The following is an 11,531-nucleotide window of genomic DNA, read 5'->3' on the forward strand; positions in this document are numbered from 1 at the left end:
CATTTTTCACAAGGCGTTACATTCTAAACCCCAAAATGTTTCCTTGTTACCACATATGTTAAAATCCCAAACAGCAAATTTTATTAAGCATTTTATTTGGTTATTCATACGCGTGTGGGTTTACAATACAATAATGTTACTTTTTTTTTAAATATTTCTTGTATGTTTTTAACACAAATATTATTTTTATTCATAGTCCATTACAGTGGTGATGCTAAAACGTTTAAATCCTTTCAATAAGTAGGTTCTTGACGAATACTCGTTCACGTAAGATGTGCTTTACGAAAATTAGCAATACACTTCATGGCTGTTTGTGGTATTTCTATGTGATTTAATTTCATATCTGTTAGTATATGTTTTAAATTTGATCTATGCATTTTTTTTCAGGTTGTATATTTATGTATATTTCACTGTTAAAAATGCAAGCGAAAAAATTTGCTTGGTTCTTGTAAAAAATGAGACTTTAAAAGCATTTCACTTGCCAGGCATCGGCTATTTCATTACGTCCCCTTTTCCACATGCGTTTGTATAATTGCTTAAATTAAACTACAATAATAAGCGATTCATTTAATAATAAGTATCCTTCGTACATGTACATATATAATAACTACACCAAATTAAAAGCAAAGGATTATTTCATTACAACGCTCTAGCACAAAAGATTTCGGTTTCTGTTTTAGTATTAATAAATTTTTAAACATTAAAGCCAATAAGAAAATGCGTTGAAAGGCCTATGCTTGCCATATTCATATTCGTATTCATGTTTGCGATTTTATAGTTTTTATAAATATATAAAATATATATATTTGCCTTTAAAAACTCGTGTATGCACTTCAATATCATTAAAAATGTGTGTGTGTAGATGGAGAATGTCAAATTTGCTAATTAATAAATCCCTCTGGCTGTTCGATTTGAAATCGGTGATGTTCAGAGCCGGTGAAGATGCGTTCTCCGGCCACAGGTTCATCCATTAGTGCCGCGCCTAGAAGGGCGCCTTGTCTGGAAAAATAAAAAGAGAAAAGGCTTATTGAGAAAAGTCCTGATAAGATTTAAGTGGGGCGGCGAGTATTACTTTTCTCTGTCAAAGTTGAGCTCTGCTTCTAAGTCGAAGACCAAGTAAAGACACAAAACAAAAGTAAAACGAAAAGCCGCGCAGCCTTGCCGTGTGATGCTTACCTAGCCGAATATTCTATGTCACCGTTCAAGCCCCATTTTCATATAGGATTACGAGTGACTTCTTTTATATCTCTCTCTGTCTCTCCCTCTCTCTCTCTCTCTCTCTCTCTCAATCCCCTGTGGCGTTTACTGGCCTTGGTGCGGCTTCTTCGCAGGATCGTGTCCTTCGTCCTCGACCACCGTGGACTCATCGTGGGACCAAAAACTGGCCGACATTTGCGACGACGACATACCACCCACACCAGGGAACGAATCCTCCATTAGAGTGCTGGAAGCACAGCTCGTAACGCTCCCGGACATCTGGGAGTTACCAGCACTGGTCTGGTAGGTGGCCGTTGTGCCAGCCGAACTGGTCGTTTGTTCCATGCAAAGGTTCAGGGAATCCACCGAGACGTCCTTTGACATTCCGGACTCATCCATGGGGAGCTCCTGAATGCCACCGCCCACGGTCGTTGTTGTGGTTATCACCCTAGTCTCCGTGTGCTCATGTCCATCGGCATCGGTGCTGGTGGTGGTGGTGGTTGTGGTCGTGGTCAGACCATCTCCCAGTGTAACTCCTCCGCTGCTGACGAACTTGCTCATCAGATCCAATTGCTCATCGCCAAAAGACTCTATGCTCTCCTGTCGCGAGTGCCGCTTGTCGATCTCCAGGGAGTCAATGTCCGATCTCGTGGTGGCATCCTTGGAAATGTCAAAGCTCTCTATGCTGCTAGTCATCATATCGTGGCTCTTGCTAATCTCCATGCTATCGATGCTGTCCTTCTCCGAATCCTGACTGTCGATCTTCGACTTGGGCTCCAACTCTGTGGTGCTCACGTCGGTTACTTTCACTTGGGCGGATCCTTCATCGCGCTCCAACTTGTGCTTGAGCAGTGCTTCGATGTTCTCCGCCTGACTGGAGGGCACCACTTCGGTGCGGGTTACGGTTCGAGTGACCTTGGTTACCACCACATTACCCGTGGCTCCTTTGTCACTGCCATTCGATTTGTTAGACTCGTCAGAGCGTGAAAGCAGCGCGGCTTCCTCCCTAGCCTTGATCTCTATCAGGTGGGCTTCAATGCAGGCATTCTCGAGACCCTCGAAATCCTTCAGACTGGAGACCGATACATCGTCACCAGGGGCAGCTCCACTGGCACTGTGACGAACCACATACCGGCGGGTGAAACTTCCATTGCTCGAGTCCGTAGAGCCTTGGTGAGTGCGATTCCGATTCTCTAGCGAAATGGCCTGCTCCAGAGATTCGAACTCCTGCAGACTACTCATCGAGACATCATCGTGCTCGCCACGGGAATGATAACGACGAGCTGCCACATCGTACTCCGGCGTGCTGGAGAAGGAGTCCTTGAAACTGCTGATGCGACTGCTGCCCACCTCGAACTCGCCGTCTTCCTCCTTAATGTCCTCCAGTACGGCTCCGGCTAGATCGTAAGGGTACCGTAGCTGGTTATCCGTCAACTGCATCTCTACCCAGCGCTTGTTGGCAGCTGCAGTTTCGCTGGAGTCACTCTCCTCCTGCTGCTCGCTACTGCTGCTGGCTGCCGTCGGTGGACTCTCCTCGAACTCGAAGTTCAGATCGTCCTTGTAGAGTTGTGAACCCAGCTTGGGATCTGCTGGCGCTGACTTAATGATGATCTTTTCAACATCTTCATCGTGCTTCTGCTCGTACTTCGTTGGCTTAATTTTGATGCTCTGACCTCCAAGATCCACCTCGTTGGCCTCCTTCGCCACTTCCTCAATGATCACAAACTCATCCGAGATATCGGGTTGTTCAACCATTTCGAAGGAGTCTGGCGAGTCGGGAGCCTTGTGGTCATCGTATTCGGCTCCAATCTCAGCCCGCTTTAGCTCTTCGAGCTTTTGGCGGTACTGTTCCTGTACTCTTCTTTGAAAGTCCTGCTCCTTCTCCTCGGCCTTGGCCTTCTGGTACACCGAGGTATCGCTGGCCTTGTGCAACTCCTCCTCGGTGCGCACCTTGTAGAGAATCTTTTCGGGGAACTCGTCCGTATCCTCCTCCAAGATGGGTGACTTGATGTCCTCAGTGACCATTATGTCGGGTATGTTTGAGTAGTCTTGCATGTTCTGTGAAGGTCGACGCTCTTCGATCATAGCTGCCTCTGCCTCCAGCTCCTCTGTGGCACTATCCTCCACGATTACTTCGGCCACCAGCTGGGAAGGGGTAAACGGACGCTTCTCCAGTTCACCACTGTGATCCATTTCGGCTGCAGCCTGCTTCTTCTTTTTGCTCTTTCGTTCTTTGGGAGAACGGAACTGGCGAGCGTATTCCGACTCGTAGGGATCCGTGTCGGACTCGCTTTCTGATTCCTTGCCTTCTCCCAGTAGGGCCACCTCCTTGTCTAAATTCTTCAACGCATCCCCCGAGATGCTCTCATTTCGCTTGTGTCCCCGACGTTTTGATTCTCCTCCTGGTGGTGTACTGGCATTAGAATCCTGCGGCGAATGCTCCTTGCTGTCCATTTCCAGCATAAACGTGGCATCTTCGGGTACTGAGGCAGATGGAATCGACTCATCATGGCCATACTGGAAACCTTCGATGCCGGTCAGCGAGGAAGATCCCGCCGATCCAATAATATCATCAAAGTTCTCTACAACAGTATCAATGTTGGATGTGCTGGACATGCTAACCGAAAGAATGCTTCCTTCGTCTAAGCTGGAGGCTAATTTGGACTCGTCAATGGACCGACGTGGGTCTCCGTGATACAATAGGATGTCCTCGCCCTTTTCGCTTTCCCGCGGGCTGTCTGCCTTGCTATCTTCTAGAGGATAGGCTAAGCCCCAAGTGCGTTCGGCCTCTTTGGGCTTAGGATATTCCTCGATTTGCACAACCTCAACAGGCAGTGCCTCTTCCTCCTCAGCCTTGGGCTTGAAAATCATTTCCTGAGATCGTTTCATCAGGCTCTGCTGCTCGCTGGTTGGATAAGCCGTTCCAGGCAGTTCGACGCTCTCATCACTGTCCTCGTCATCATCCCGAAGATCACGCAGTCGTGACATCTCATCAGCTTCAAAGGCTTCTGCTTCAGCGGAGGAGGCCACTAGCGTTTCCGACAGTTCGGAAACATCAATGCTGGCAAAGTTGGCCGAAGTCTCTGAATGAGAGTCTAGACTACTACTGCCAAGGGTACTGACTGCACTAATATATTCGGTTCCCTCTGTGCGACCAGTGGTGCTAAATTCCCGGGCAGTTTGATACTCACTTGAGGTACCAGTACCTGTGCCAGTGGCTGTCATTAGGTTTTCCATATCTGAGGACAGAGGTCGACTCTGGGTCTTGTCGAAGCTTTTGTGGAAGCTATCGCTGGAGCTTGAGGTGTCTACATCCGGAATAGACCAACGGTTGATGGAATCCGGCGATGACTCGGTCTTAAGACGATGCACCACCACGTCGATTGGTTTCATGGATTGATCCGAAGAGAGCTCATCAAATGTGCTGGTGGTGATTGATTTGTCGGTAGCAACTTCATCTGCTACCACACTGGCAATGGCCAATTTTTCGGAGTAGTAATCTTCCATAGAGCTGAAGTCTTCTGCGGTTTCAGTGGAAACGAAGCCCAGGGAGGCCTGCTCCTCCTTTGCCATGTGCTCTTCCATGGAGCTTAGCTCTTCAGCTGTACCGGTGGAAATGAAACCTAGGGAACCGTAGTCATCACGTCTCTCCCCTTTGCCAAAAACATCCTGGGAATAGTGGGCCATTGCTGCTTGCTTATTGAGGGTCTCCTTGATTGTGGTATCAAACAGACCTTCGGGAGGCTGTGTACTATCTAATGTTGAAGTTTGCATGCTTCCCTCGGGTATGCCAATAAATGATGATATATCCTCGGTCTCAGTAGTGGTTGTAAATCCTTGCGGCATGGTACTGAATCCAAATTCTGATGTTGTCTTCTCGAATGAATCTTTGGTGTCCATCGAGCTCTTGTACTCCCTTTTCTGCAGTTCCCCAAATTCCTGCTCTTCGGCAAAAACTTCACCTACAAGGGACTTGTCCATCGTACTCTTTGTGTCTGTTTCTTGGGGCTGTTGTGGCGAATGAACTACTTTTGGCTTTCCCGCTGTTGGAATTTCCTTTTCTGATGTTTCCCACTCACTCTTTTCCAAAGGCAATTCAAATCGATCGGTGGAAGCCGTCTTTTCGGAGATTGTATTTACTATTTCCGGAATCTCCTTGCTGGACTCATCGGGATCTTCGCTGCTAGAAGGTGCAATTTCAATAATGGCACGACCGCTGGATCCGGTGGACGTGGTTAAGCTTTCCTCAGTGGTCACCTTGGAAAGTTTCGGTTCGCTTGTCTTGTCCTTATCGGCGTTCTCAAATTCGAGTATATCATTTCTAGTTTCCGAACCTTGTCTGGTTATCTTGCTGTCCACTGCAGCAGCATCGTCTGGTTTCATTGTGACATACTCCTTGAAAACATCGTTGGCCTCATCAGAATCGACGGATACCTCCTTCATTAAAGAAATATCCTTGGCATCGATACCAATTTCGCCCTGGGCTTCTTCTTCTTGTGGTGTAACACTTGCGGATCTTGTCGAGGTCTTGATGATAACGTTACGGCTAGATTCCCCAATATAGAAGCTAGTGGTCTTTTCGGCGCCTTCAGATTTTTCAGTGTCGGCATCATCGACGGAAATCTCACTTGTTGGCTCAAAGCTTTCGGTATGATCCTCTGAAGCAGTGGTCGTGGTTGTGACTATATCACGAAGTTGGGATCGGATGGAGAGCTCTGTGGAGGGCTCGTCCGTCTTGGAAATATCCTCGGTAAATTCAAAGCTCCTCAGACTAATGCTATCGGACTGCTCAGCTAGGGCAGCTAGGTTTTCAAAGGGTTCCGTGTGCTTAATGGGAGCACGTGGCTTCGGAACCGGTCCGGCGGCATCAAAACTAAGATCAATCGGTATTTCGGGCTTAGGCACTGGGCCAGGAATGGTAGTGCTATCGGTGCCTTCAGAGACTGGGGAGCTTGCTTTGAGTACTCGTGGTTTTGGTGTGGGTGTATCGTGGCTGGTGGTAGTGAATGCATTGGATTCTACCGTCGGCTCAGTTTCGGTTTTGGTTTCCGATTCTTTCGACGGTGGTACGGGAGTGGTTTCGGTTTCACTTGAGATTGGTAAATCGCCGCCTGTTTCTACAAAACAATAGGTGTGAAAACGAAAGCAATTTTAAAAGTGTTGTGAAAGTCGAGAACAAAAGATGAGGAAGAGTAAACACGATTACAGGATAGAAAAGGGAAAAAGAACAGGTGAGAGAAGGGTTAATGCATTCGAGTACATGGTTAGCATAGGAAACATAAGTTTATAGAGATAGATAGATAGGTAGGTAGTATAGGATGGCATGCATATTTCATATGAGTTAATATGAGTACAAACTGAATTAGAAAATTTTAATGCAATTAGAGCTCAACTTGAACAAACAAAAAGTTAGTATTGGCCACCGTTTTCGATCTGCCATAGCACTAAGACAACATAAATCAATCAGAATACTGCACATACATCTAGAGTGAGTCTTTACGCTCTGTCAACGGCATTAAACTAGGCAACGAAATATGAAATCATAGTTAAGTTTTAGGCGCTTCGGATTTGCTCGTGGTACCTGCGGTGAGATCTTGAACATCGTTATCTGGTGTAATTTGGTTCTGGGCCATATCGGCCATGGTATTGGTTGTTGGGGACACGCTGTCATCCCAGCTAAGTTTTGAAAAGTCTCCCTGAAGAGCACTAATTTCGTCCTCGGGCACCGACATCTCAAAGGCCTCATCGAACTTGGCGCTCACATCGTCCATGTCCGTGGATAGTTTCTCGATCTTCCGATCGATGCGCCTCGCTCGCGTCTCACTCTCTTCTTTGGCCTGTTCTCGACTACTCTCTAGGGGTTCGGGTACAGGTTCAGCTAGGGATTCGAGTACTGGTACTGGATCTGGATGGTACATGACACATGGTAAGGGCGGGATGGGAGCAAAAAGCAAACGATACAGGAGTGTGGTTATAGCCAACGGACTAAGCAAGTATGGACTATGGAGTCTAATTCGCCTCGAGCAACTATCCTAACTTCTAGGCTAGCGTAGGACTACCTCAAAGCTTGACTCTATATGGTATGTTACCTTTTGCCGCCGATGTGCTTGTGGCAGCAGCCTGGGCAATGGCTTGGGGCAGCTGCACCTGGGACTGCTGCTGTTGGAACTGAGTGGTAATTGTCGTTGTCATGGTGGTGGTCGTGTTCTGGGCATGCAAGGGTAAATGTATGTGCTCGTCGGTGAAGCTCATGTTGTCGTCAAACGACTTGCCCGACATGGACTCAATGGTGGGCGATTTGATAACATCGACGCCGCCGATATCGTCGCATGTAATGGCATAGTTCTCACTTTCTGAGTTGTAATCCAGCTTAGCGAGCTCGTGGCCATTGGCCTGATGACCGTGACTCTCAATGATCTCGACACTCTCTTCAATCACGCGATCCACCAGAATATTGGCTTCCTCGCGAATACGTGCCACAAGATCTTCGCCTTCGCCATCACCATCATCATCACCACCACCAACTTTAACATCACCTGGAAGACAATTGCACAGTTCATTGGTAGATAGAAATTGGACAGATTGAAAATGAGAGAAAGAAAGAGAGAGAAAGGAAGGCGAGCTTTGAAATCATGTTCATATAGCATGAGAAGCGATAAGTTTTGTGCAAGTTAAGGTGTGATAGCTGATGGCGGTGAGATTGATTGGTGATGTGAGCGAAATCTGACGCACATAGTCAAAAGTTTATATCAAACGAATGGCCATTAAAATTATTTTGTCAATGAGCTTTAATTGCATTTGGGAAACAAATACGGTCTACTGATTAATTTGGCATACTAATGAAGCATTATGCAATACAATAAATATGAAAAGCTAAAGTTCAATATTTTTAACTGAAACTTACCAATTTCTTGTGAGATCTTTGCTGTATCCAGAATGGATAGGTCTACTTTCTTTTCTTGAAGGGTTTCTGCAATAAACAAAATTAATATTAGAAGAGTTTTAACTGTGTGCGAACAAACATAAAAGTGACCTAGGACTACATTATATTACTCTACAAACGAAATGATAATGAATGATTTACAGACAATCGAAACAAGAACAAACGAAACGAAGTCCAAATAACATTTTTGTTAGCATCAAGTACGATTAGGATTAACAATATAGAGTGAATGTTAGTACAACGACGCCTAGGTGACGTTTAGAAATCTGTTAGTATGGCACGGGCACATAGGTTAGGCGTATGGGAGCGATGCGAGTAGATTTTAGGCTTTTTGCTGCTTTGATTGTGGTAAGAACTTTAACGAAAATGCTTGGTAATTGTTGGCTTTACTTACAAAATGCTTGAATGTGTGTGTTGGGTTTTTCGTATCTATGAACACTTATTAACTATTGTTGAGATTTATTTTGGCAACAGCTTGGGATCGAATAGAGTCGGATTGGATGAGGACACGGGAAGCAGGCTAGTTGCCTCCCCTGGCGGCTGACTCGTCGGACTCAACATACTCTACGTCGGTATTGGCATCTCGGATCATGCCTTTAGTATGCAGCTTCTCGGCCTCGCTGTTGAAACTGCGACCACTCCTCTCGTGCACCACCGTGTAGCTCTCGTTCAGCATATCATTCAGCTCTTTACTATTGCTATTGGCAACTGGTACGGCCGGTGGTTCCAAGGCGTCCTCCGCTTCCGATGGCAACTGAACGTCCTCAACATCGGTGAGCTGTTGGTTTACTATGTCATCTTTAAGCAGACGAAAGTGAAGCTGTTGTGGCTTTGTCTTGCCGCTGGTTTTGTCACCCGTCGATGGTGGTAGAGCATCAGAGACATCTGAGATATCGGATACATCATCCGTGGATACGTCCTCGGAATCAGAGAACTTGTCCGCATTCGAGCCCTTAGCCTGTTGTTTCAGCTGCTCCACGCGCTTCACTCCTGGAGGTAAGCCACATTCGCTAAGGTCCATGTCCTCGACATCTGTTACTCCCTCCTCTTTGCCCTTCACGGCTTCAAGTAGTTTATTCTTGCCTTTGCTCAGAGTGCGGGTCTTTAGCTTCTTGCGGCGATTTGTTCCGGCCACAAAGATCTCCTCAACATCTGTCACGGACTCAGCGTTGCTCTGAACCTCAAGGCGCTTGTTCTGCTGCTGCTTTAAAAGTTCATTTGACACTATTACTTCGTTTTCGATAAGACTTGGTCCTCCCATCGCAGCGTCCTCGGCAAGTGAATGTTGAAGGCTCCACTCATCGGCGCACGAATAATCTTCGGAATCAGTGTGGATCATGTCCTTCAGGTGGTTATAAATTCCAAATTCGTAGTTGCTGTCCATGGGCATAACATTGGTAATAGTGTCCCCGTTCTTGTCCTCCTTAAGCACCACTACCTCGCGATGTGGCACTGGTAGGGCCCCCAAACAGATTGAACGAACTTCTGGCTCGGCGCTAGTGGACAGCGACGTGTCGTCACAGAACATGTCCTCTACATCAGTAAGGCAGGTCCCATCGTCACCGGACGCAAGGATAATGGCCCGTGGTATAGGCTGCTCGTCCTCCTCCTCGTTGTCAAAACTATCTTCTTCGGCTGCTGAGTCGTCGATGCCTTCAACGTCTGTTAGAACCTCTTCGTGTTTTGAGGCAAGCTGTAGAAAATTTTTCTGACCTTGCATGGACATACTGGACTTGGAGTTTCGTCGCGGCTGACCACTGGCACTAACAAAGGCCACATCAATTTGTGGAAAACTGGTATCACCTTCACTCCGACTCCAGGCTGCAGCCCCTTCCGACTCTGAATCGGATCCCGAACAGGCAATTTGGCAAACCTCTTCATGACCACTCTCGGATACCTCCAACACCTCATCTTCGGACATTCCACGCACCCCTATGCCGGTGCAATCGGACATGGCCGAGGCTAGATCGCTTATGTCACTGATCACAGAGACATCTTCGTACTGATCGGAGTCGTCCTGGTTCTTCTCGCCATCGGCTATATTAACTCGTCCCTGATCGCCCATGGCATGATCCAGATCAACGCAAACGGATTTCTCGCAGCCATAGCCCACTTCGGAATCCGTGTCGTAGTCCTCGCAATCAGTCAGATAGTCTGCCATACCATTTAGGTTTTGTGCTTGCACGAAATCTCCGGCTTTTATTTCACAGCTCTCCTTAGCATCATTATCAACTGCTTCTTGGTTTTGAAGTCCCTGTTGGAGAAACTCCCTCAGTGACAGCTTTAGTTCTGGGTAGGCTGTGCTCTTCTCATCATCGTCCGATTCTGTATCGTAGTCCTCCACGTCAGTTACATCATTGTCGCCCGTATTCGCTTTCAGATGGGCTTTGGGCTTCAGGGATGCATTATAGGAGTTCCGCCGGGAGCTTGGCTTAAGTACCTCAACCTGACTGTCAAAATCTTCGACATCAGTAACGCCCCCGGCGCCATTGCGCCCGTAGTCCATGTCATTGCTATCTGTGTCATGGGATGACGATGAGGAGGATAAATCGGAGTGGGTGGACCGCTTGTCGGCAGTTACGGATATAGTTGGTAGTTTCTTGGACATTGTGTTGGGTTTAGTTTGGTGGGTTTGTAGTAGTGTGTATAATGGTTTTAGTTTGACGGCTTTAGTTATTTATGTTTGCTATTTGTGGAGAATAAGTTAAAATTGGGTTAAGTAAAAGCATTTCATATATAAGCATATCAATAAGAAAAGTTGCATTTGGTATCTAAGCCCTAGATATGATGGGTATCGTAGCTAAGCTTATCTTAAGTATCAATGTGCATTAGACCTAACGAATATCTTAAATATTATTACCATATTTACCTCTTGAAGTGCTGCTCTTCTCCATCTCTACCTCCGCCTCACGTTGACTCTCTCCAAAAGCCACTTGCATCTGCAGAGAAGGATCGAGGGCAGCAGCACCACCGGGTGTAACAACGCTACTGTGGTGGTGGTGCTGATGATGGTGGTGGTGCTGTTGCTGGCGGCGCAGGGTCTCCTCTATGAGGGCCAGGGGGCTGCGGGTCGGTTTGGGCGAACCGGGACTGGCGGCCAACAGACGCTCCGGATCGCCGGAGCCAAACATGGGCAAGGCAACGGAGTCGGAGAGACTGGAGTCGGTGGTGTCGATGAAGCTAACATCGAACTCGTTGATGCACCGCTGCTGATCGCTGCTAGTGGTGGAGGGCGGACGCACGGACATAATGGTGTGGTGTTCTACATCAAACTCGGGCTGTCGGTAGACCACCTCGAGCGGCCTGTCGGGGCCGAAGGTTTTAGTGAATACCTCGCTGGTTAGCACCTTGCGACTGTTGCTGCCGCTACCGGAGGATGATGAGGTAGAAC

At 47.2% G+C, this 11,531-nt stretch overlaps 3 protein-coding genes across 22 annotated transcripts in view; all 3 read right to left on the reverse strand.

Annotated features, from left to right (window-relative positions):
• Window positions 1-78: 78 nt before the first annotated feature.
• LOC108006839 (uncharacterized) lies at window positions 79-10,748 on the reverse strand. Of its 2 annotated transcripts, none has more exons than XM_065864337.2 (3): window positions 8,535-10,748; window positions 8,102-8,167; window positions 79-999 (listed from the first exon to the last, which is right to left on the reverse strand). In XM_065864337.2, the coding sequence occupies exon 1, from the start codon at window positions 10,746-10,748 to the stop codon at window positions 8,661-8,663; it is 2,088 nt and encodes a 695-aa protein (XP_065720409.2). In that variant the 3' UTR covers window positions 79-999; window positions 8,102-8,167; window positions 8,535-8,660. The 2 variants fall into 2 exon arrangements, with proteins under 2 accessions (XP_065720409.2, XP_070852475.1); XM_070996374.1 differs by lacking the exon at window positions 79-999 and adding an exon at window positions 7,615-7,733.
• Window positions 79-11,531, reverse strand: part of LOC108006836 (ankyrin-3) — a 70,713-nt gene continuing 59,260 nt past the window's right edge. For 10 of the 19 annotated variants that reach the window (XM_065864327.2, XM_065864326.2, XM_065864325.2 and 7 more), the window contains 5 exons: window positions 8,102-8,167; window positions 7,287-7,733; window positions 6,779-7,102; window positions 1,177-6,314; window positions 79-999 (listed from right to left, as the gene is read on the reverse strand). In XM_065864327.2, coding sequence (XP_065720399.2) covers window positions 1,303-6,314; window positions 6,779-7,102; window positions 7,287-7,733; window positions 8,102-8,167 — 5,849 coding nt within the window. In that variant the 3' untranslated portion in view covers window positions 79-999; window positions 1,177-1,302. Of the gene's footprint in view, window positions 1,000-1,176; window positions 6,315-6,778; window positions 7,103-7,286; window positions 7,734-8,101; window positions 8,168-10,688; window positions 10,827-11,531 lie in introns of those variants that run through there. The other 9 variants (XM_036815520.3, XM_065864328.2, XM_036815524.3 and 6 more) reach the window with 4 other exon arrangements.
• LOC136116844 (titin-like) overlaps window positions 11,319-11,531 on the reverse strand; it is a 33,583-nt gene continuing 33,370 nt past the window's right edge. The window contains exon 3 of the mRNA XM_070996501.1: window positions 11,319-11,506. Within this exon, the coding sequence (XP_070852602.1) occupies window positions 11,462-11,506 (45 nt within the window). The 3' untranslated portion in view covers window positions 11,319-11,461. The remainder of the gene's footprint in view (window positions 11,507-11,531) is intronic.

This window comes from Drosophila suzukii, chromosome 3, assembly GCF_043229965.1.
Source record: "Drosophila suzukii chromosome 3, CBGP_Dsuzu_IsoJpt1.0, whole genome shotgun sequence".
NCBI lineage: Eukaryota > Metazoa > Arthropoda > Insecta > Diptera > Drosophilidae > Drosophila > Drosophila suzukii.

Excerpts from the sequence above, each read along its gene's own strand:
- LOC108006839 (XM_065864337.2), bottom strand. The coding sequence starts at position 10,748 with ATGTCCAAGAAACTACCAACTATATCCGTAACTGCCGACAAGCGGTCC.